This window comes from Erigeron canadensis, chromosome 2 (genome assembly GCF_010389155.1).
Source record: "Erigeron canadensis isolate Cc75 chromosome 2, C_canadensis_v1, whole genome shotgun sequence".
Lineage (NCBI taxonomy): Eukaryota > Viridiplantae > Streptophyta > Magnoliopsida > Asterales > Asteraceae > Erigeron > Erigeron canadensis.
The window spans coordinates 40,778,479-40,799,970 of record NC_057762.1 but is presented as its reverse complement, the minus strand read 5'-3'; the positions used below and the strand labels follow the sequence as shown (position 1 = coordinate 40,799,970).

Here is a 21,492-nt window from a genome sequence, read left to right as displayed (position 1 = left end):
TTTAAATAACAAATTTAATTAAAGGACTGTTTAAATCGTTAAAAATAGCAAACACCATCCATACGAGGCAATTCCCTCCAAAACTTTTCCTTGGAGCGCATAGAGCGCACAACGCACACATTTTTACTTTCAATTCTTGTTTTATATAATTTTTAACTAATTATCTAGGACCACGTATATAACCCCGACCCGGCCACTCCCTCACTTTTGACATATGATGCGAATCTCCGACCTTTTTAAAAACCAATCTATTCTTCTCAGCCTTACATAATAGGGACTGGTATTAGTATCACAATTTTTTATACTTTTACCACAACGTACAAACATAACAACATGCAGTACAACTATCTAATTCATGGTTGTGATGAATTAATTAAAGAGATTGGTACGAATATCAATTCTCTTACATGATACTATAGACCACAACTTCAAACTAGAGGAACATTGGAGACCGACCCGACATATAATTGGAATGAAAATCAATTTCAAAAAAATAAATAGTGGTAAAATGGGAAAGAGTGTTAAAAAATGATTATGGAGCAGTTTCCATGTATATCTCCACTTATTACTCTAAAATTCACACACATTAAAACCGCAATTTCAAAACCCTAATTAAAATTCCCTCTTCTCTCTCTTTTTTCACACACACACACACACTCTAGAAACCACCAAATTAATCCGACAACATGAGCACACCTTATACGCTAATGAGATGTCGGATGAAAGATCTGATTTCATGTTTTAATGCATGTAAAGTTGTCGAAAAAGACGACGAATCATCGGATCGTCATCACAACAACAAGCCAAATCCATCCTCCTCCTCCTCCTCAACTAGTAACAATAGTAATATTAATATTGATGGTCATGAAAACAAAAGAGACAAGAAACAAATGGAAGCTGTCACGACAGCCAAAAATAATAGTGGATTTGAGTCTCCGACTAGCTGGCAGTCGTGCGAGTCTGAAGAAGATGAATATATCGTGTTTTACTTTAAGAATGATGACACCGGCGAAGATGTAATTGAAGAAAGTAGAGGCCTGGAAAGCTGGACGGCTAGGCAGCAACACGTTTCTCGCCGGAAGGTTTGTTCTTTTATTTATTTAAATTTTGATTTTTTTTTTTTTTTTATATTCAGAAATAACATTCATGCATTTTTAAGACAGTTATTTTCTTACCAATTAGTAGAAGTTTTTAGGATTTGTATGTATTGATGTATCCAAAATCTTGTTCGAAAATATAACAATTAATTAACGAAATTTATTAAATGTCTCTTTATCTTTAAATGCCTAGCTTGATAATGTTGTACATCCTGTTTGTGTTAATCTTAGCCATATTGAGGCTATTTTTTTAAATTTTTTTTCTTTTGCCAATAATATATGTCAAATATAATTTTAAGACAAGGATTATTATATTACATTTTTTTCTCAAAAAAAATCTTTGGCAAAAGGATAAAGATTTGGCCAAAATATGGAGCATTTATAACTCAATTAATTCTATTTGCGAAATAAACTGATCATTTCCTTGATTAATTTACCTTAATTAATTTAAGAATTGAAATAGCATCGTCTTCATCTTACAATCTCTATTTTTCATTACTTGATATTTTTTATTTATGTGATTTGTTTCCAATGCATCCATCAATAATGTGGTACATAGATATATATAATTGTTGTAATTAAACGCAAGAACTGTATTTTATATATACATATATATTCTGGCGTGTAGAAACACGAAAAGGGCAGGATGCAAGCTGATCATGCAAGATCGGTTCCTCGAGAAATCAGAGAGCGGAAGGAGACTGAGGAACACATGGACATTTTAGAGGAGTCAAGCGACTCGAGTGCTAGTTCTTTTGCCTTTCCAGCGTACGTGTAACAACATATATACTTTTGTTATGTACTGTATATAATTACAACAATTATTAAAAGTGCACTAACAGTGATATAGATCTATGGGCCGGGCTCGATCCTTTGACTAATTGCAGAATACAAAGGGAATGGCCAGGGAGCCCAGTACTGATGCCGAGACCAGAAGGACACAACAAGCCCAGAAGTGTCTGTATTAAGTGTTGTAAATTCTAGCTAGCTGATCATCATTTAATTAATTAAGCATCGATCCATATACTCGATCGACTTTCAAATCGGTCAACATTTCATCAGAACTACTACGCACGGATATATAGAGAAGCTGGTATCAATTAGGCAGCTGTGGCAATTTAATCTTCGTCTAGCTGGCTACATCTTTTTGACATTTGACGAATCTTCAAGAGTATGTCCTGTAACCAGTTTTTTGATATATATATATATAGCGATTGGAAAAATGGTATTTTTAATTAGATCTTGAAACCTATTTACACCTTCTATTTCTTTGTAATTAAAGTTGTTTGGTGCGTTGATTGTTTATTATTAACCATAGGTTAACATGGAAATTTTGCAACCTACAATTATCTATAGTTACCGATGTTATCAACAATAATCCGCCTGCCTGTAGATGTTAAGTTCATCTTCAAATTGATTCGCTTTAGCAAGATTAATTCTAGTATTACTTACTTTGTAGGATATTTCTAACCGGCCAGGTCCTTTTTAATTTCAGGTCACTCATAATAACTTAAATAAACCCTCATCAACAAATTATATGATGGATAAAGTTAAAGGTGTTAGCCATTTATTCGCTTTGCTTTTAAAAAAAAATATATGATGGGCTTTATTTCTTTTCTTTTTTTTTTAATTGCAAACAGATCAAAAAAATGGATAGACAAGAGTTGGAATCCAAATCATTGTAGTCTTTCCAATGCATTGTAATTGCTTTTCTTAAGTTTTCTCTAGTTCCTTGCTAGTTGTTCCAATTTGCCGTTAGAGCTTAATTAAAATGCTTGTTTGTTTCCGCCGTACGTGTTTCTTATATTGGCAAATTGAGGATCTAATTCTAGATATGATCAACTAATTAATAGGGTGTTTCTTTCCTTGCAAGAATTTGATACGGAGTTTTTTTTCTTCTAAATATCGTTGACTTTTTTATTTATCTAGAAATGAACGTAATAGGGCTGTCTGAGTTTTATTGTAAAATTCAGACACGATAGATGAAGGAATTTTGTCTAGAGAATGCACTTCCTCAACAAAAGTTAAATATGGAACATATGTACACAAATGATAACTCTTTGTGTCATTGTGTTCCTTCTTATTGCTGTAAATGGTTTTCTCCTACGAATATTTAATTTTGTTCGTTTTGGGGGTTTGGATGCGACGTTGTCGGTAGCTTTTTTTTAGATGAAGGATCGATTAGATTGTTTGCTTAGTCAATTAGTTGTCTATAGTTATCACAACTTGATCGATGTCTTATATAGTGACACTACAGGATGAAAGCCTTAACATGGTCCAAATTAACTCTTATTCACTTATCTATATATAATAGTGAAGTTGACGCAGACGGAAACTATGGACAGGTAATTGATTCTGTTGATTCGAAGAATGCCCAGAAACAATTCTTCTAAAATTCGTTGATTTTAAAAGAATACCGAAAATTAGGGATTTTCACACAAACACATACATGTGCAGAGAAAAATAAATTTTGATTTATGATGAACTGATCATTTTCCCATGTTCTGATACATATAATTAGAGCTGCAAATTTCAAATGGGCCTCAAAACATAAGTGGGCCAAAAGTTATAACAAAAAGAAAATCTGAAAAAACCGAAAAAACATATAAAATGGTCCAAAACTCATAGAAAAAAGTCGTTTCTGTGGTCGTTTTGACTGGTCATACGCTCAAAACGGAGCCATGTAGCTCAAGTTATGCCCATTTTAGTGAGGGCCTCTTTTGTCTTGACTTTCTAAGTACAAAAGGGCCTGATTATCAATGCTTGAGCTTGGGCCTGCATCAGAAGTGTATGTAAAACTTTCTCGTTTTGATGTAATCTGATGCATATCTATGATGTTAAAGTATAAAACTTTTATTGTGCTTTTATGTTTTATTAATTTCAATGGGGTTAAACATTTCGGATTTCAGGGGCAAGTCTATAATGAGCCTTCAAACTTAGTTATTTATTATTAAAACTACTGGCAAATAAACCGTTACATTGATGCATGTTACAGAATTAGACGAACATAACGGATTACAAACTTTTAATGAATGTTGCTAAAGTTTAACTTAATCTGGTAAATAGTTGACACTAACTCTGTAACTATAACTTTTTAATTACTGTTTAGTAATCCGTTACAGATATCACAGCATAAATATTTTTTGGTCCGTGAAAACGAATTACAACAAAACCAATCCTCATTATAAAAATTGTTTAAGTTTAAAAGTTAATTTGTGATAACATACAAAAAAAAAAAGGTCCTATAGTTGAAGAGGATAATAATCAAATACTTACTTGCTTATAAAAAAAAATGTCTATTTATATTAAATTAAGCAGATAACCAGTTTCTAAAAGAGTCTGTCATTTCTTATCTACTTGACAAACCCATCAATAAGCATAGAACAATAAGCTCCCAAACTAAGTGTCTGTTTGGCAAGAGGCTTTTAAGGGCTTTTAGGAGCTTAAAAACCCCGAACTTTTAAATATAAGCTCATTAGCCCTGTTTGGAAACGCATTCGAATTTACAAGCCCCAGCCCCAAAAAGCTCCTAAAAGCCCCAAAAGGTCTTTAAAATAAAAGCTTGTAGGAAGAGAGTTGAAAAAAAAGCCCCAGCCCCTAGCCCCAACCTCAAACTCTAGCTCCAAGCCCTTAACTACAGCCCCAGCTCCAAGCTTTTGTGCCAAACATACCCTAAGAGATATATGAAGTCCTGACCATTCTTTTTCAAAATTTGATTGCCTCAACAGCTCAAACTGATCCTCATATACCAATGACTTGTCGATTTATATCTATACTATATTATAAAGCATATTCCTTCCAGATTTTCAACATTGAGTTGAAATTTTCAATATTGATTTTAAGTACATCCCCAAAATACCCCTCTCATCTATTTTATATTTATCTAAAATAACTATAATACGCTTTCTCTCTCCTCAAATTTCAATCAATCATCTTTTTTCTCTCTCCTCCATAAATCATTTATTCCTCCAATTCATTCAAAATCTTTTATCTCAAAAACTGTACATCGATAAATTATAAAAATTGTATGGGTGTTCTTAAAATTTCATGCTCTTTCATTAGAGATGTCATTCGATATACTTTCGACAAATTTTTAAATCTGAGGGCGGAGCCCGTACGGCTAAGGCATTTGACTATCATACTCTATCACATATCAATTCCTATAACCTATCATACTCTATGACCTAGGTATCACCCTACCATCTCACCGCCGCAACGCGCGGGTACTTGTTCTCGTAACTACTAAAGACACGAACCAACATTTTCAAAAAGATCAATTTCTAAAAAGCTACATGTGTCTTGGATAAATCTAAAAACATAATTTCTGACTCAAGGTTACTTACAAATAACAAGCAGCCAAGATTCCTTATCAGTTATTCTACCTCATTTTTTTGTTGGGCTTTACCAGGCCCGATTCTAGCAGGTCTTTATTTTACCAGTCCATGAGAAATATGACTAGAATCCAAATGATGGGCTCCTTTTTTTTTTTTTTTTTTTTTTTAAATATACGCTCCCAACTCATTAAGCCTAATATATTAGTTCTCCAATTGAGCATTAGTGCATAACCAACCTAAGTAAATAGATATGATTTTTTTTTGGAATTTTCCCAAAATAAAGTATTTGTTGCATTCTAACTTCTAAGTCTCCACCACCATTTGTTCTTATACGCATTAATTGATATTTCTTTTTTTTTTTTCATTATATAACAAACGATTTTTCTTATCCTCCATGGATATCCCAAAAGAAAAACTACATGCGCGCTCAAGGTTTATATATGACGTGACAACTTTAATGGACTCCAAGTAGCTAGCTCAATGACATATATCATCAATAAATATTAAATTGGATACGTAACATAACAGTGAGTTGAGAATAATACTAGCTAGAATTAAACACATTTCCAAGCACATATAGAATCGTATTGAGCTTAATAATGGATTTGTAAAATACTTAATATAATTTACCTAATGCATACATGGAGTACTGGTATCATATCCTTTTCCCCACCATTTACAACCAAATTAATATGATTAAAAAATCCAACTTTTGCCCATTTTGGATAAATTCTTTAGCTAGAATTGTCATATCTTTCAAAATCAATAACTTCTATAATTTTCAAGAAAATAACAAGTCTTCTACAAACTATGAACTACCCATCCTATAAACCACACTAATGATATCTTAATTTCAATTTGTTCTAAAACACGTTCATCACAAGAAAACTATCGCGTTATATATAGTTGTTTAACTAGATCACATTAGTGTTTCTAGTTTCTCTTCACAAGTTCGTATACTCGTGGTAGGTGTTTATAATTAGTCACAGAATACAAACTTATTTGCAATCAAGTAGACCCGTACGTTGGTTAACATTATTTTCACAGAATACAAAAAGTCATAAAGCAAGTGTGCAGCTAGCCATGAAAACATTACGAAGCAATTCTAGCATCACCAGTAATCGACAGCTAGACAAACATGAAGCATTCAAGGGTCCGTCTCTACTTGTCCATGATGATGATGATGATACTTGTTCCAATAAAGGCTGCAACTTGGATCACAAGACTCTTGCTTTCTTCTTGAGCTTAGATATCGAAAGTTTCAACTCCAATAAAGATTATGAAGATCGTCATCAAAAGGTGATTAATTACAATAATCCTAACCATATATATCCAAACCAATTTGCATTAAGCATCTTGTAATGAGTAGTCTACGTTTGATCCATTTTTAGGATGATTTAAGTATAGAAAGCCGGTATAGTGATCAAAATGGGGAAGCTGCAAGTGAAGTGGATGGATCATTGGTTGATACAGCAGTTGGATTGTCAAATTGTGGTAGCATCTCTTGTAGATCAAGCAGCAGGGGATCGTTTACTTTTCCTGTGTAGGCTTTTGATTCAAATTTTATATTTTTGAATTGTGGTTTTGAAATTGGTCCACTTGATTTCGTGAAATGTTGTGGAATGCAGATTAAGGTCAGAATGGTCCGACAGTCCTGTGAGGATGGTGGAAGCAGCTGGACAGAAGGAACGCCAACGTTGGAGGAGTTGTTTTCTTTGCTTTAAATTGCGAGCGTAACTAACTGATTTTGTGATTTACACACTGCCCGGGTTCTGGTTAAAGATGGTTATTAGCCATTTGCTTGATTGTTGATGATAATTATTGTGTCATATGATTACCAAACATGTAAAAGATTGATTATAAGCTTTTTTATATATATATTGGAAATTTTGAAAACTTTAAACATTTTTGTTAAGTGCAAAAATTTGACTGGCTACATTAGTATATCCCAAATCTCTCGTAATGGATTTCGTCACTCTGTTTGGGTTGATGAATGTAATTTGTACACCAAACAATTCAACAGTAGAACTTGCATTTATGCGTTATCTCGTCTCTAGTAATACACTAATTGTTTTATATATTCATGGTTAATTGAAAGTACATCTTCTTTGAAAAGAAAAGTAATTACACATGGTGCATGTAATAATAAAAGTGCAATCCGATCCTTGTAAGATATTAATGTACGTTAATTGCTGCTTGATGCGGAATGAAGAAATCGCATGTTCAGTCATGTGAAATATTCCTGTTGTTCTAATATATGTGACCCAATTCTTGATGTACTTGCGGATCGGCGGTTACGAAAATGTACACTACTTATTCAAAACTTAAAATTAAACGAGTTAAGCTAGAGTCATCAACTCAATCTGCCTTTAAAGAAAAGAAAAAAAAAAAGGATGACCATTTTGGATTTTGTAAGATATTGTAGATTTTGTGTTAGACCATCAAACTAAATACTTATGGAAAATCAAAATACAACTTGTTATGAAACGTAACAAGTGATGACTTACTAAAACGGGTAGTTTACTTATTTGTGGATCATGTCATAGAACTAATTATTATTTACTTACACGTACCAACCACTTGCATCAGGGTCCTCTCACAAAACAAGGTTTTATGGTTCAAAAATAGGTTGTCATCATCAATTTAATTATCACACTTGTTAGTTGTTACCATTGTGTAGTCCATTTCGCATATTTAAAACATTCGGTCTCGTTTTAATGAGTTTTCTCTTTACTCCTCTGGTTGTAAATTGTAATATGTCTAGATATCTTGTCAAGTACCAAACGTTATTGTTACAGATGGAATTCCAGCTCATGAATTCAACCAACACATGGATTCATGAAAGCATATATAGGTTCTATTCAATTAATTTAAAGATGGAATTTTGCATTTCAATGCATTCTTGTTTGACAATTTCTTTTTTTTTACTCTGTCATAAAGAAACTATTTTTTGATCAAAAGAACCTGGAAAAAAAAATAATAATCTAAGGAACATATGCAATAAGGATGAAAGATCTTTGTAATTAAGCGATTAAACAAATATTGCTACTGCAATTGAACTATAATGTAGACATATATATGGTAACCCCTGCTGAGAAATGCTCCGGTCTTGAAGCCAATCTCTGTTAATTGAAATGCTCCCGTCTTCAAGGCAGCCAATCTCTGTTACTTGACATAATGGCTTACTCATGAAATTAACATATCACTCTTAATTAGCAGCGACCTTCGATTAAGTAGTATAGCATCTTTACCTTTGAAACATATGTCAAGTGTTTGATCCTTACTAGCTTCTTGCAAGGCCGGGAGTTTTTTTCTGCCCTAGGTAGAATCAAGGAGTCTGGCCTTTTAATTTTGGTATGGATAAGGTTGTCTACATGTCAACGTACATCTCTTGTTAATTTGCTATAAACAATATTGGGACCCAAGACCCATAAAATACAATAATGGGTGTGCTTACTTACTCTTTATTAAAATTAAAGTTAGTTAGGCTTGAGTGTCGTTTATATTTCTTGATGTAAATATCATGACTTCTAGCGTGCTGATAACTGTGAAAACAAATACACGATAACGAACCAGAAAACCCCATCCAAGGAGATGATTCTGAATATGCTAGGGGGAAATGGTGGGCGAATATTTATAAAATGACATATGAGAAGTGTCATTAGAAACTTTATATATAGTCACATATAGAAATTATATATGCCACTAAAAAGTATGTGTTTTTAAGTGATGTTCAAATATGTGACCCTCCTAAAGGGTCACCAGGTACCTCTACCTCTTAAGGCTCTTATCACGTCTACCACCGATGCCACATCCTATGTTTCTTTCTCGTTACCCATCGTATCCAACTATTGATACTGGTATGAATCGTATGATTGAATTCACACTACTCTTTTTGTAATATTAGAAATTTACCTGTGCAACATGTAATCGTAGAAGATTTTTGAAAAACTTTCAAATTCAGGTTATTGGATGTATATTCGATCAATAAAAACTTAGTGTTGACGGCTTATATGGTCGTCACATAAACCCGGATAAATCCAATAACCGGGATTTAATAGTGTTTGTCATTATATATAGAACATTTAAAAATGGAAATGGTTATGTGAATTTACATATATTAAAGCAAGCATTGTTTGGGTTTTTAATTTTCATATGAATAACTGCATTAAAGCAAAACCTTGAGTCGTTTATGAAGTTTTGAGTCATCTGCCGAACGAATGAGGTGCTTTATAGTCCAAGAAAGTGGTAAAGCGACGATCTCAAGTAATCTTAAAATCACTCTGCTAGATTTTAAACCTTACACTTCACAAAAGGTAAAAACCTTTACCAAATGAATTAACTCCATATTAACGACCTTAAACCATTTTAACCCGTAATTATATCCGACCTTGAACCATTTTAAACTGCTATTATATATATCCGTACATTTTACCACTACGTACCTACAAACATGTATATGTGGATTATGATTCTCTAAATTTGGTTTACCATTAATTTTGAAATCAAGGATTTAACCATTAATTTAAATTCAATAGTCAAGAGCATAAACTTTATTAGTAAAGTTAGTATTCACTTCGACGATCTCAATCTTGTATATGTATATGAAAATGAAAAACTAAACAAGGAAAATGGTAAGGAGGCGTTTAATGTACTTGAAGCGTGAACTTACCAATTTGCTAAATTTGTCCCACTTATGTTCGAAACACCGGCCAGTCAGGCCCCTATCCCCCATTCCCCACCCACCATTATCATAGAGTGGTTTAAACAGAGAGTTCGGATTCAGATATATTTATCAAACAGGTTTCAAATTTGAAACGACAATTACACATTATACTATAATTGATACAATTGCGTACAAAAGATCGCAACAATTTAACCTTTTTAAATGATCGAGCAATTTCATATAAAACGAAAAAATGTAACCAAACAACACAAAATTCACAAAGTTTGAGTAACCAAAAGCTAACAAGCTAGATCATTCCTTGCAATACAACCTTTTTCATCATGGCCTTTTGAAATAGACCGACTCAAAAGTCTTAAATTAATTAACACAAAACAAGAAATGTTAAATTTGTTACAACCCAAAAACATGTTAACGTATACTAGACAACTAGTATTACAAATTACAATAATATCGCAATAGATATAAATACCTCAATATATATGACTGATTAATTAAGGAAAATAATTAAGCTGATCATGATGATCTTGATGGTTACTATTATCATCCCACCAATATGTTTCTTGATGATCGTCAAACAGCCCCCATCCCTCCTCCGTCGCATCTCCGCCGCCGTTATCCCCACCAATAACCCATTCATGACCACGCTGTGGCGGCATCGATGACGTCATCCCTATAGGTAACCCATCGGAAGATGACGTCATCAGTCCTTTCAACATCCCAATTTCCGACAACATGTTATGGTGGCTGTCCGTATCAAACACCGGAATATCAAAACACGTTTCATGAAAACTAGAATTTGTCGTCTTCGTCGTCTCTGCCACCGGTGCCGTCGTAGTCGCCGGAGAAGAGTTGTTGCTTGAGCTATGTGAGCCGGAAGATGGTTTAACTACGACGGTTGAAGGGTTGCTGTTGTTTTTGGTACCGGAGATGGGCTTTGAGCGTTTGGATTTTTTACGGCAGCCGCCACCGACGGGAACGTTGCGAAGGACGCCGCCTTTAGTCCAGTAACGACGGCAGCCTTTGCAAAAGAAACGCGGCTGAGAAAGATTGTAGTTATTGTAGTAACAGAATTTAGTGTTTAATGAGTCGCAACGTGGACACTTTAAACTACTACCACCACCACCATGCGGTGGTTTTAACTGCCGTAATCCACCTCCCATGGATTGCATAACCATATCATGCATTTGTATACATATATATAGAAGCTAGTAAGAATTTGTAGAGTGTTGTATAATTAAATATCTGAAATATATAATCCCATATATATATATATAGTGATATAATAAAAGGAACTATTTGGTTGATATAATGTGATGGATGATGAAATGAAATATCTAGCTAACTAGAAAATAATATGTGTGTGACAATGAATGGATTCCATATATGATCGATAAATAATGATAGTAGTATGATGGTAATTATATGTATATGTGTGGTGATATGATATTTACGAAAATGGGCTTGAAGAAACTAGCTAGATGGAATTGAAATTATATGGGGGAAGTGGGTGGGGGCAGGTGTGGGGCGTAGGTTGTGGTTAAATAGGTGCCGTCATTTTGGGTGGTGGTGTTTATTAATCACTTCCATTGTTCCATATACGTTTGTTTAATTAATTGAATATTAATTTGCTAGTGCAACTATGACGTGTTTTCATAACAACAAACCTTCATAGGTGTTTTTCTTTTTTTTTTTTACTTTTCTTACTAATAGATGGATACATGCGTTGTACGACAAAAGTGGTGATAGGAGCGGCGGTGTAATTTTTCAGAAAAAACCTTACAAAACTCCAACTTAATTAAAACGGTTAAACTTTCGCCTTGTGAGAAAAATCTCATGACTCTATCTTTCTATGAGTTAAACGTACTTCATATTCTAATAAAAATGGATACTATTATTTACGATGCGGCGGTAATTAAAAAGAGATGAAGTGCTTTTCAAAATGAAAATAATTAACAAGAGATGACGTGGATGATAGCGCGCAAACATCAAGTTTAAGGTGTTGTCGAGTGTCGACTATGTTGTTATGAGTCCAAGTTGTATTTTATATATACTAATTGTAATTATATGAGAAGTTGAGAACTTGTGTGGTTAACTAGCTAGTTGTAAAAACAAAATATACTGGTAATAAAATTATTGTAGTCATGCACATAGATATTACGTTTTTGTGTGACATTGATCTATTCAATTTTTGTATTTTGATGAGAATATAAAGGTGTACGTGTATAGTATGTATCATCTATATATGGTTTCTGAATACTTGAAACTTTCAAAGTATTGATTACATCAAAAGGTATGCCTACAATTATATTTTGGGAAATGATATATCTACAAGAATTATTAGTCTACTACAACAATTTATGCTTTACGCAGTTATAAACTGTGTAATAAAACATGTAAATATGTTGTAGATAACTAATAATCGTTGTAGATTTATCGCTTCCCATTTGAAACAGTGCGCATACGTTTCCTTGTATTGCATGACATGTAAATGAAATGAAGAATATTTGTTTGGTGAAGCATAATCTGATCACTATTGAAATCAAAGTTTTTAATCAGCCGTGAATGTGATTAATTAGTGATAGGTAATAGGTTTAATGAGTGACATTCAATCTCGTTGGGCATTCGTTTGATCTTGATTAGGCCAGTACGTACCTAGCAATTTTATAGACATACGTTTAGCAAGATGAAGGGACTATATCTAACCATTTAAACATATATACAATCTTTACAACATTTTCATGTTCGTTCACCTACTGTAATTTAATTCAAATCACATAACGATTATGTGATAGCGTGTTTAATGTTGTTTGTGTAGTTTGGAGAAAGTAAGTCGAATTTTCGTAGGGGACACATCCTTTTCCTTCTTAACTAAGAAGTTGTTTTTAATGATTGGATGGAATTGAGTTCAATTCATGCCACAATGTTCATATAGTACATATATATATCACTGATATAGTATTAATGGTGGAATTAAATCTCATTATTGGGGGTTTGTTTATATTAACATTATTAAGATGGAGAAGACGGACTTTTCATTTTTGTATACTCATGGTATAATGTTAATTTCTTTTTTGGCCTTCGAGATATAATCTTTAGTCTTTTAAGTTATACTCGTATGTTTGTGACTAAATATTGGCAGAGCAATGTTATCTTGAGAGATCGATTTTGTTCTCGTCTTTCATTTTTTTATATTTTTTTTTATTCTTTTGTTATATATTCATGAAGTTTTATTAAGCTCAATTGGCGAAAAATTGATAAGCTCGACTTGACAAGTATAATTCCAATTACGGGAACTTATCTAAGAATTAGTGTCATAAATGACACTCCAATTAGGGTCTCAATATGAGCCATAATTACATGCACATGGAGCTCCACAATCACATTAAGATTTCTGGTATTTGTCTCCATCAAACCTCATGTAAATGCTCTTCTCGATCGTAAATTATATATCCTTCTTTTATTTTATGTTAGATTAACAATGAATATCCCTAATTAACAACATGCATAAACAATTCAATTGATAATACATGGATTTCGCTCTTCTCTGTTAATTTTCAATTCGTCGTTTATGATAACACATGTTTAATTTCCATTTTAGACATATGTTTAGTCGTTTAGTTTTTTTTCCCATTATTATTAGAGAATTTTATTTTGCAAAAAATGTGAGACCGTTTAAATATTGTATTGTTCCAGGTTATTCACTTCATTCAAATGTAAAAAATCTTAAAACTTTAAATGAAATTAAAAACAAAAGATAAATTCTACGGCCAATATATCAACTTTTTTTCACTTGTGAAACATATCAAATTATATAATTTTATATGTGTTCTTACATATTTTCGATAAATTATTAAATCGCATTTGGGTTAATGTTTTTATCATTTTTTTCTTATAGTGACTTAAATAAATGGTACTATGTGTTTTCTGTGTCTAAAAGTATAGTTGAAAGTTTCTGAAACGGGATGTGTAACCTCACCAAGGAAAATGGATATCCCCACCACAGAGGGTATTAGCGGTGACGTCGCTGTTAATATTGTGGGCCCCCATGTCTGTAATGGTAATTCTGAACGAGAAACTAGCGGAGGCCCTATCAGTGTCCGTCGCCAATACCTTGGTCGGGTTGACTTTTGTCTGGTGGTGTTACCCTCTGACTTCTGAAATGATTACCTTAAAAAAAAATAGAAATTGGAAAGCGTAAATTAATTAAACATGTGGACCACATCATGGCCCATTTACACAAACAACAAACCGTCCATGAACTCCTCATGAAAGCTAAGTCTCTGTGATGACGTGTAGTTGTGACATATTTTTAACTGATTACACGACACAGAATCCCATCCACCAATCATATATGAAGTGTATATGTATGTTACAAAACTTGTTCATATGTATTCGAACAAGACGATTTGGTAGTTATTTACTTATTTTCAATGCTCATTAGTTTTACTTAGTAGAATAGTTTGTTGTGCATATATCTTTTCTTGGAAATTTTGGTCTTTCATTGTCTTTTTTTCCTTATAAGTTATCCATCTTTGGGGTATCTGATTTGTGAATTTGGAAAACCTGATGTTTGGTTTGCAAGAAATGGTTAGGTTGTGTTTGGTTCGTGGATCTCAAATAAATCTTAGTAAGATATGAAATCCCTATGGATTTTTTTAGAACAGCGAAGGGCCGGACCACGAGTATTCGGACTGGATACCGAGGGCTTACCCGAATACCCGATCCCCTCCCCCCACCCGCACCACCCGGTAAATTCACCTCGCGCACCAAGAATATTGGTTAGTAACAATGCTCGAGATGGGATTCGAACATGTAACCCTTGTTACAACATCCGGGATGTACAATCACTGCGTTAGCAAGTGAGGACTGAAATCCCTATGGATTTAAATCCTTTCATGTATTTGGTTGACAAAATAGCCGATGCAATTTGAAATCCCAAATTTTGTTATATCAAAGGATCTTAATGGCATTTAAACATAAATGATGTATAATTCTTTATTTTACATTTTAAATATATCTTAAATTATATTAATAAAAGGAACATCGAAAATGAAAACAAATTTTATGCAAACCAAAGAATTACAGTATTACTTTAACCATAGGAGGATATACACAATAACTTAAAGACAAATTTATTTTATTTTTTTTGGTTTTGCAATGAAAGAATAGTGACGGCTACTGTAGACGAAAACAATTTCTTTCCATCTGATTTTAGCATGCATGAACAAAAGGAGAGGTTATTATATCAGCAAGTTACTTGCCGCACCTATTTGAAAGAATTAGAAGATAAGCTCTTTCTATCAAAAATGTTGGTTAATTATAAAAGGTTGGATGCAGTTTTCCAACATCCTAAAAGGCATTTTCTAAACCGCATCCTGAAAGGTATTTTCCACAAACCAAATGGTCCTGGACACTTACCCCTGGTGGCAATACTAGATATGATATGAAACTCAACTCCATACCAACACAGAAAAAGGGGGGAAAAAGGTGTGGACTGTGGATTTCTAATATCGAGCCATCAAGTTGCTAGCCCAACAACTTAAGTAGTTTTCGGGTTGGTCATTTGGGTAAACCCTGTCGGCCAATCAAACATATAGTAATTTAAATAAATATGATGTTACTAAAACCTAGACCCATTTGACCAGAAAAGAAACTTTGTTCGAGACTTTGGAGCTATTTAAGCAAAACCTGCTAAAAACTTTTGACCCAAAACCAACCCGAATGACTAGAACAAAACTGCCAACGCATATGCCTATACGAATGTCATGTTTAAATGCAAGTCAACCGGGTAATGTTTTGGTTAGCAATCACAATATAGGGATGACGTTTCGAGCCCATTTGTATTCTCTGGTAAGGTTTGAGAGACATAAATTTTACCGACCTATCCAAGCTGGATTATCACTCCTAATTTGAGTTCGTCTCCATATCATCAGTAATGGAATTAAACCGTGGACTAGTGACCACGCCTAAAGTTCTTAGAGGCAACATCCTGATTTTAGTATCCTGAACAAACTTTTGGCCCATGAAACTTTTTTGTTACCTATGAGCTAAGATGGAATGCATATGAAGACCGTCATTGGTATTATGTTAATAATCAGGCTAAAGCCATCTAGTTTAATACCCAGTTCCAAGATGCAACAAAAAAAACTCAAACTCACATAAATATTTGTTACATTATAGAATGCAATCCAAAACATTAATAGATAGCAGTTATAGATTAAAGGGCTTAAGCACCATCAAAGAAAGAGTAGACAATGTCGAAAATGTTTCATGTGCATTAAACTTGCAGTACGTAGTCAAATTGAGTTGAGTTTCATAAGTTCACGTAGCCAAGATATGGGTCTATTATTAAGTTATCAAAGACTACTTGAAGGAATCCCTGCGCACATTCAACAATTTCCAACCCAAGCCGAGCCCCACCCCAGGAAAATTCCCAGTATAATGCAAGATAATTAGCATACACCAACAGTTCAAAAATACACAGGTGACCTGTGCGTTCGCAAATCATATATCATATGTTTCGAAATAGCAAACAATGTATTCATGTATCATAATATTCTGTCGTAAAAGCATTATGACCGGATCCTGTAACCATAAGATTATTATTGAGGTCAAACAAGGAAGTTATCCAAATAAGATAAGATGTTCAATGCTTCATGCAGTCAACCATATAAGCATGTTATCTTTTTTTTTTGAACTGCGAATAAGCCTTGGGTAAGATATATGATTGTTATCTAGCAATACTAGATATCTATTACTTCCCTGTTTCAATAACTTTTACCATGCTGTGATTGAAGATTTTCACTCCTGTCATCACAGTATAACATACATTTACACACAATACACGGCAATACATCCTCATGAAAGCCGAGTCATGAGAGATTGGCAAACACTTTGGAGATTAGGACCCTATGTTTTATTTAACATTCTGCCATTCGTTTATTAACATTTCTTACCATCTTGCAACATTTTGTGTTGTTCCAATCTGTGTATCATGGCTTATTGCATCATTACCTCACAAGTAATGCAAATTAGCAAACATATGACACAAAATTCTAAAGGCTTTATCAGAAAAGATCATTTCACCCATCTATTATCTAAAACACAACTATAATCAGTCACAGAAGGTATTCAAAAAAAACATGTTGAAGATACATACTACTTACATTAACATGTCTGGAGATCGCTTCACAAGGAGTTAGTTGCCCCTAAGTCGACTTATTGCAGCATACAGTTTCCTTCGGGGACCAACAGCAAGAACACCCATCTCTTTCAGATCATCAAGAGTAAGCAAAGGCAATGCTTCTGTATCAACCTCGTGCAGTTCAAACATATCTGCATATCTGCCAAACCCCACATCCTCTAACCATCTACCAACACTATTCAGACTAACGAATTCCGAGCCAAAATCACTGTTTTCAAGAGATTGACCCTTTTGTTTCTTCAAAGCGGGTCCACTGACCTCATTCACCAAAGTCCTTTTGCTCATAGCAGACCCTTGATTATCAGTTGATTCATAAACATCCATAGATGGAGTTGACACAAAGCTCCATGGACCTTCAAAAACAGTTCGTTTACATCTTTTGCTTCGCGGGCCTTTTACGCTCTTCTGTGTCACTTTAGAATCAACCATTTCAGTCTCATTAGTTATGTCTTTTATCGAGTTTGGATCATCATTCTCTCTGTTTTGGTCCATGTCATTCCCTCTGCTTTGTTCCATATCAAGCAAAAACCTCGAAGAAGATAAAGCGGCATCAGAAACCGTAAATTCAGATGATCCTTGCTCAGGGAACCCGTAAATATGGTCATTTTGTGGTTCTTGAAGTATGTTAAAATCGTAAACCGACCATAAGTTGTTCATCATCATGTCAGGCAGCCCATAATTATAAGCAGTAGATACATCTCCTATTTCACCCAATCTAACATTTGGCCATCTTTGTCCCTTTGTTTCCATATGTGACAGCAACATTATCCCAAAATTTCCCAAAATGATTTCTCGAAATAAAATCCTAAAAAATCTGGACAATCAAAAAAACTAAAATAATCAGATAAAATTCTTCGATTGCCAAAAATATAACCAAACAAAATAAGTAACCATACGGGAACTGGTTAACATGAAGTAAATATTGTACATGAAGATATCAGCCACCATATACAAACTTAACTGCAAGTTAACCATAGCAGTATGGACTATCTTTAGCAAAATCCAAATAAATAAATAAAAGATATTAACGAACAAGCAAAATTAAGCAATTAATACCCAACAAACCCAAATAAGCTAAAACATGGAAACCCTGCTAGTTACTAAAAAAAGCCCTAAAATTTATATAATACGCAGATATATATACCAATACAAGCAAGACCCATCTCTCAAATTTAACAACATATGATAAAGATTATATCTTTAAGCAGCTAGATAAGATTATAAAATACTAACAAACCCTAAAATCAAGAAAGATATGATATAAACAAAACTCAGTTCATATTATAGAAATATAATCAAGAAAAGTAAGTTTAAAAACTAAAATTAATGAAAAGATCGAACCTTTAAGAGATGTGGTGGAATCTAGTAGTTTTTTGATAGTTGAATTGATTTTAAAATTGAAAGTGACAAAAAGTTTGTGTGCGTTTTAGGGTTGGCTGATTTTGGATTTGAAGGAAATACAGAGAAAAAGGGGTTGGGGTTGCTACATGTGGATGTAAATAGAGAAGTCAACGTCAAGTCAACTTCAAAGTGTGGTTAAAGAAAAAAGAAGTTTGTATATTTGGGGAAATTTGATGTTTGAAGGGGTGTGTGTTGTGCTTGATTTGGTTAAGGATTTGAGAGGTAGATTTGAGAAAGGTATGTATAACTTACATGTGATCTATGGTGAATATGGAGAAGTTTCTTGATCCTTCTATAGTAAAAAGATAATATAAAAAGGTAAAAAGTAATAATAATAAATTTGTAATTTGATAATGTTGTTTTCTTTTCTTTAGATATATTTTTAAATACCACTTTAATAGTGAGTTTAAGATTTAAATGTCAATTTAAGAGAATTTAATCTCACAAAAAATTGCTACTTATTAGCATTTGTTTTATAGAAATAGTAAAATTAAATCTTGAAAAAAAATCTTAAAGAAATCGAAGCTATGCATTTAGCCCTTTAGCTCGACTGCTAATTGCCTTTCTTAGCATTAGACTAACATTCTCATATGTATTTTTAAGTTTTTATTTAGGTTCAGTTAGAGTTTTAGAGCTTATCTCAAGCTTGTTACAACTTAAGTGCATTTGAGGTTTTTCTAAGTTGATGTATTAATTTGATTTGCTTTAAATGGGTTCCAATTAGCATATTTGATATCTTGTGACTTTAGTGTTAGAAATTGATTTGATTTTAGTGTATTACAGTATTTTTATTTTATTTTTTTACGACAAGATTCTTAAACTTTAATAACCCCAAGGGTCATACGAGCTACTATTTTATTCTCGTAACATTTAAAAGTCAACTTCACTATAACAATATCGACCCCCAAATAAGGTCGACCCCAAAACACATACAAACCGTTACATCATATACAAGGGATATTTACACCATTCTTTCCAATCTAAATCCTTACACTTCGAACTATTTTTTAACCAAATAAAACCGAGGGACTAAGTATCCCCACTCATATCTTCACTCGAAGCTCTGCTATTTGAGAACAATTTCGTGTTTCTTGCATTTGATATATTCCGGCAGCCAATTCTAACTAAGCCATGTACCACTTTCCTTTCTTCCTTACTTAGTCCATTGTAATTTGCAAATTCCACAATAATTATAAAATTGAAAGCAAAACCTCAGTAAGCCGCAACCAATTGCTGAATAGAGACCAAAATCTCATCGTGGTTTCAAAGGATAATATCATTAACAACTTACATGTGTGCATAGTTCCTCGATATTATCAAAAAATTAGTCCATCATTGGTTTCTCTAAGACTATCAACCAAGATCACCCTTGTTGACGACTTGCAAATCCAACTACACATGGATTGCAATCACCAATGCTTTTAGAGAAACAAATGCATTGCAAGTAGAGGTAGTTGTAGAAACTACAAAACAAGAGACCTTGGAATTGAAAACACTTCAGTCAGATACAAATTATACAATTGGCTGAAAAATGCAATTTCCTTTTAAATCATTTCGTTTTAACAAGAAATTAGAAGCTCAGTTTTGTTTAAAATCATTTCCGTTCTCAGTTTCTCCTATTCTCTTTTAAAATAAATACTCAAGGACCTTTCTCCCTAGATACCATATTTTCTGGTTCCTAATTACAACCACTATAAAAAACAAGAATACAATTTCAAACTTAAAGTGTAATCCATTATAATTTATAAGATAACAATCACGTATCTAGACATATAAATGGAAAAATGAATATGTTATATGTTACATCGCTGACCCAACCATTCTACAAGTATTGGCTGAAAAAACATAATTTGTAAAACTGGGATTGGTAACTTGGTTTGCAATTTATATGATATGATAAATGATTAAAAGAGTAGTATAAATCCCATTCCGTTAATGGATTGTCAAATTTGGGCCAAAAAACAAAGAAAGAAAGATAAACCCATTGGATTGATGGATTATCAAACTTTGGGCCAAAAAGTAATACTTGTAATAATAAAGAAAGATATCAAACCAATAAAACAAACATAGATTGGTTCCAAAAATATTTAACAAAAAAGAAACATTTTAAGTAAATCATAGATCGAAACTAACAATTAGATTAAAGTATTCTTGAGTTTGATCTAAATGGCCAAATTCTTGTTTTAAAGCAGATAGATGAAATTCTGAATGAAGTATATAGATATGGTAGTTAACTAATTCAAACCACTGAAATCAGACTATCCAAGCCTCTATCCAACATAAACGAAAGTACGAAACCATCCATCTGTTCTATAAAGCCTAATATCATCAGGCATGACCAAGAATCGGTCCAACCCACCCACAACTCTATCCCGACTACGGAAAATGTACTATCAACACTAGTGTTTGAGGCCGAGAAGAAACAAGTATGAATTTTATGAGTTTACTTTATTAATTACTTTCATAGATAATTGTATATTCATATATATTATGCTAAGTTGTCGTTACATCTTCAAGTAACCATATAGGTTTTCGACTCCATGTCAAACAACAATGGTAGGACCCGATACACTAAGGTCGAGAAGGATATTCTTCTAACACCGATTGAGGTTAAGATAAAAACAATCTGTTCTTATAATTTTTAGGAATTCAAGATACTTAGCCGTTGTGAGATATGAACTTTGAATGATTGATTTTGACAAATTTGTATTTTAGTAAAGCTAACAATATTAATAATGGGTCCATATTTTTTCTTGTGGGTCATTTGAG

The 21,492-nt window shown here is 33.2% G+C and overlaps 2 protein-coding genes across 2 annotated transcripts; both read right to left on the bottom strand.

Annotated features, from left to right (window-relative positions):
• Nucleotides 1–10,380: 10,380 nt before the first annotated feature.
• LOC122589299 (dof zinc finger protein DOF1.7-like) lies at nt 10,381–11,521 on the bottom strand. The gene has a single exon (XM_043761576.1). It carries the CDS (start codon nt 11,300–11,302, stop codon nt 10,610–10,612), a length of 693 nt encoding a protein of 230 aa, XP_043617511.1. The 5' UTR covers nt 11,303–11,521; the 3' UTR covers nt 10,381–10,609.
• A 5,660-nt stretch (nt 11,522–17,181) lies between these two features.
• LOC122588912 (ankyrin repeat and SAM domain-containing protein 6-like) lies at nt 17,182–18,813 on the bottom strand. Its single transcript, XM_043761130.1, has 2 exons — nt 18,664–18,813; nt 17,182–18,136 (listed from the first exon to the last, which is right to left on the bottom strand). Exon 2 carries the CDS (start codon nt 18,085–18,087, stop codon nt 17,317–17,319), a length of 771 nt encoding a protein of 256 aa, XP_043617065.1. The 5' UTR covers nt 18,088–18,136; nt 18,664–18,813; the 3' UTR covers nt 17,182–17,316.
• Nucleotides 18,814–21,492: the final 2,679 nt, after the last annotated feature.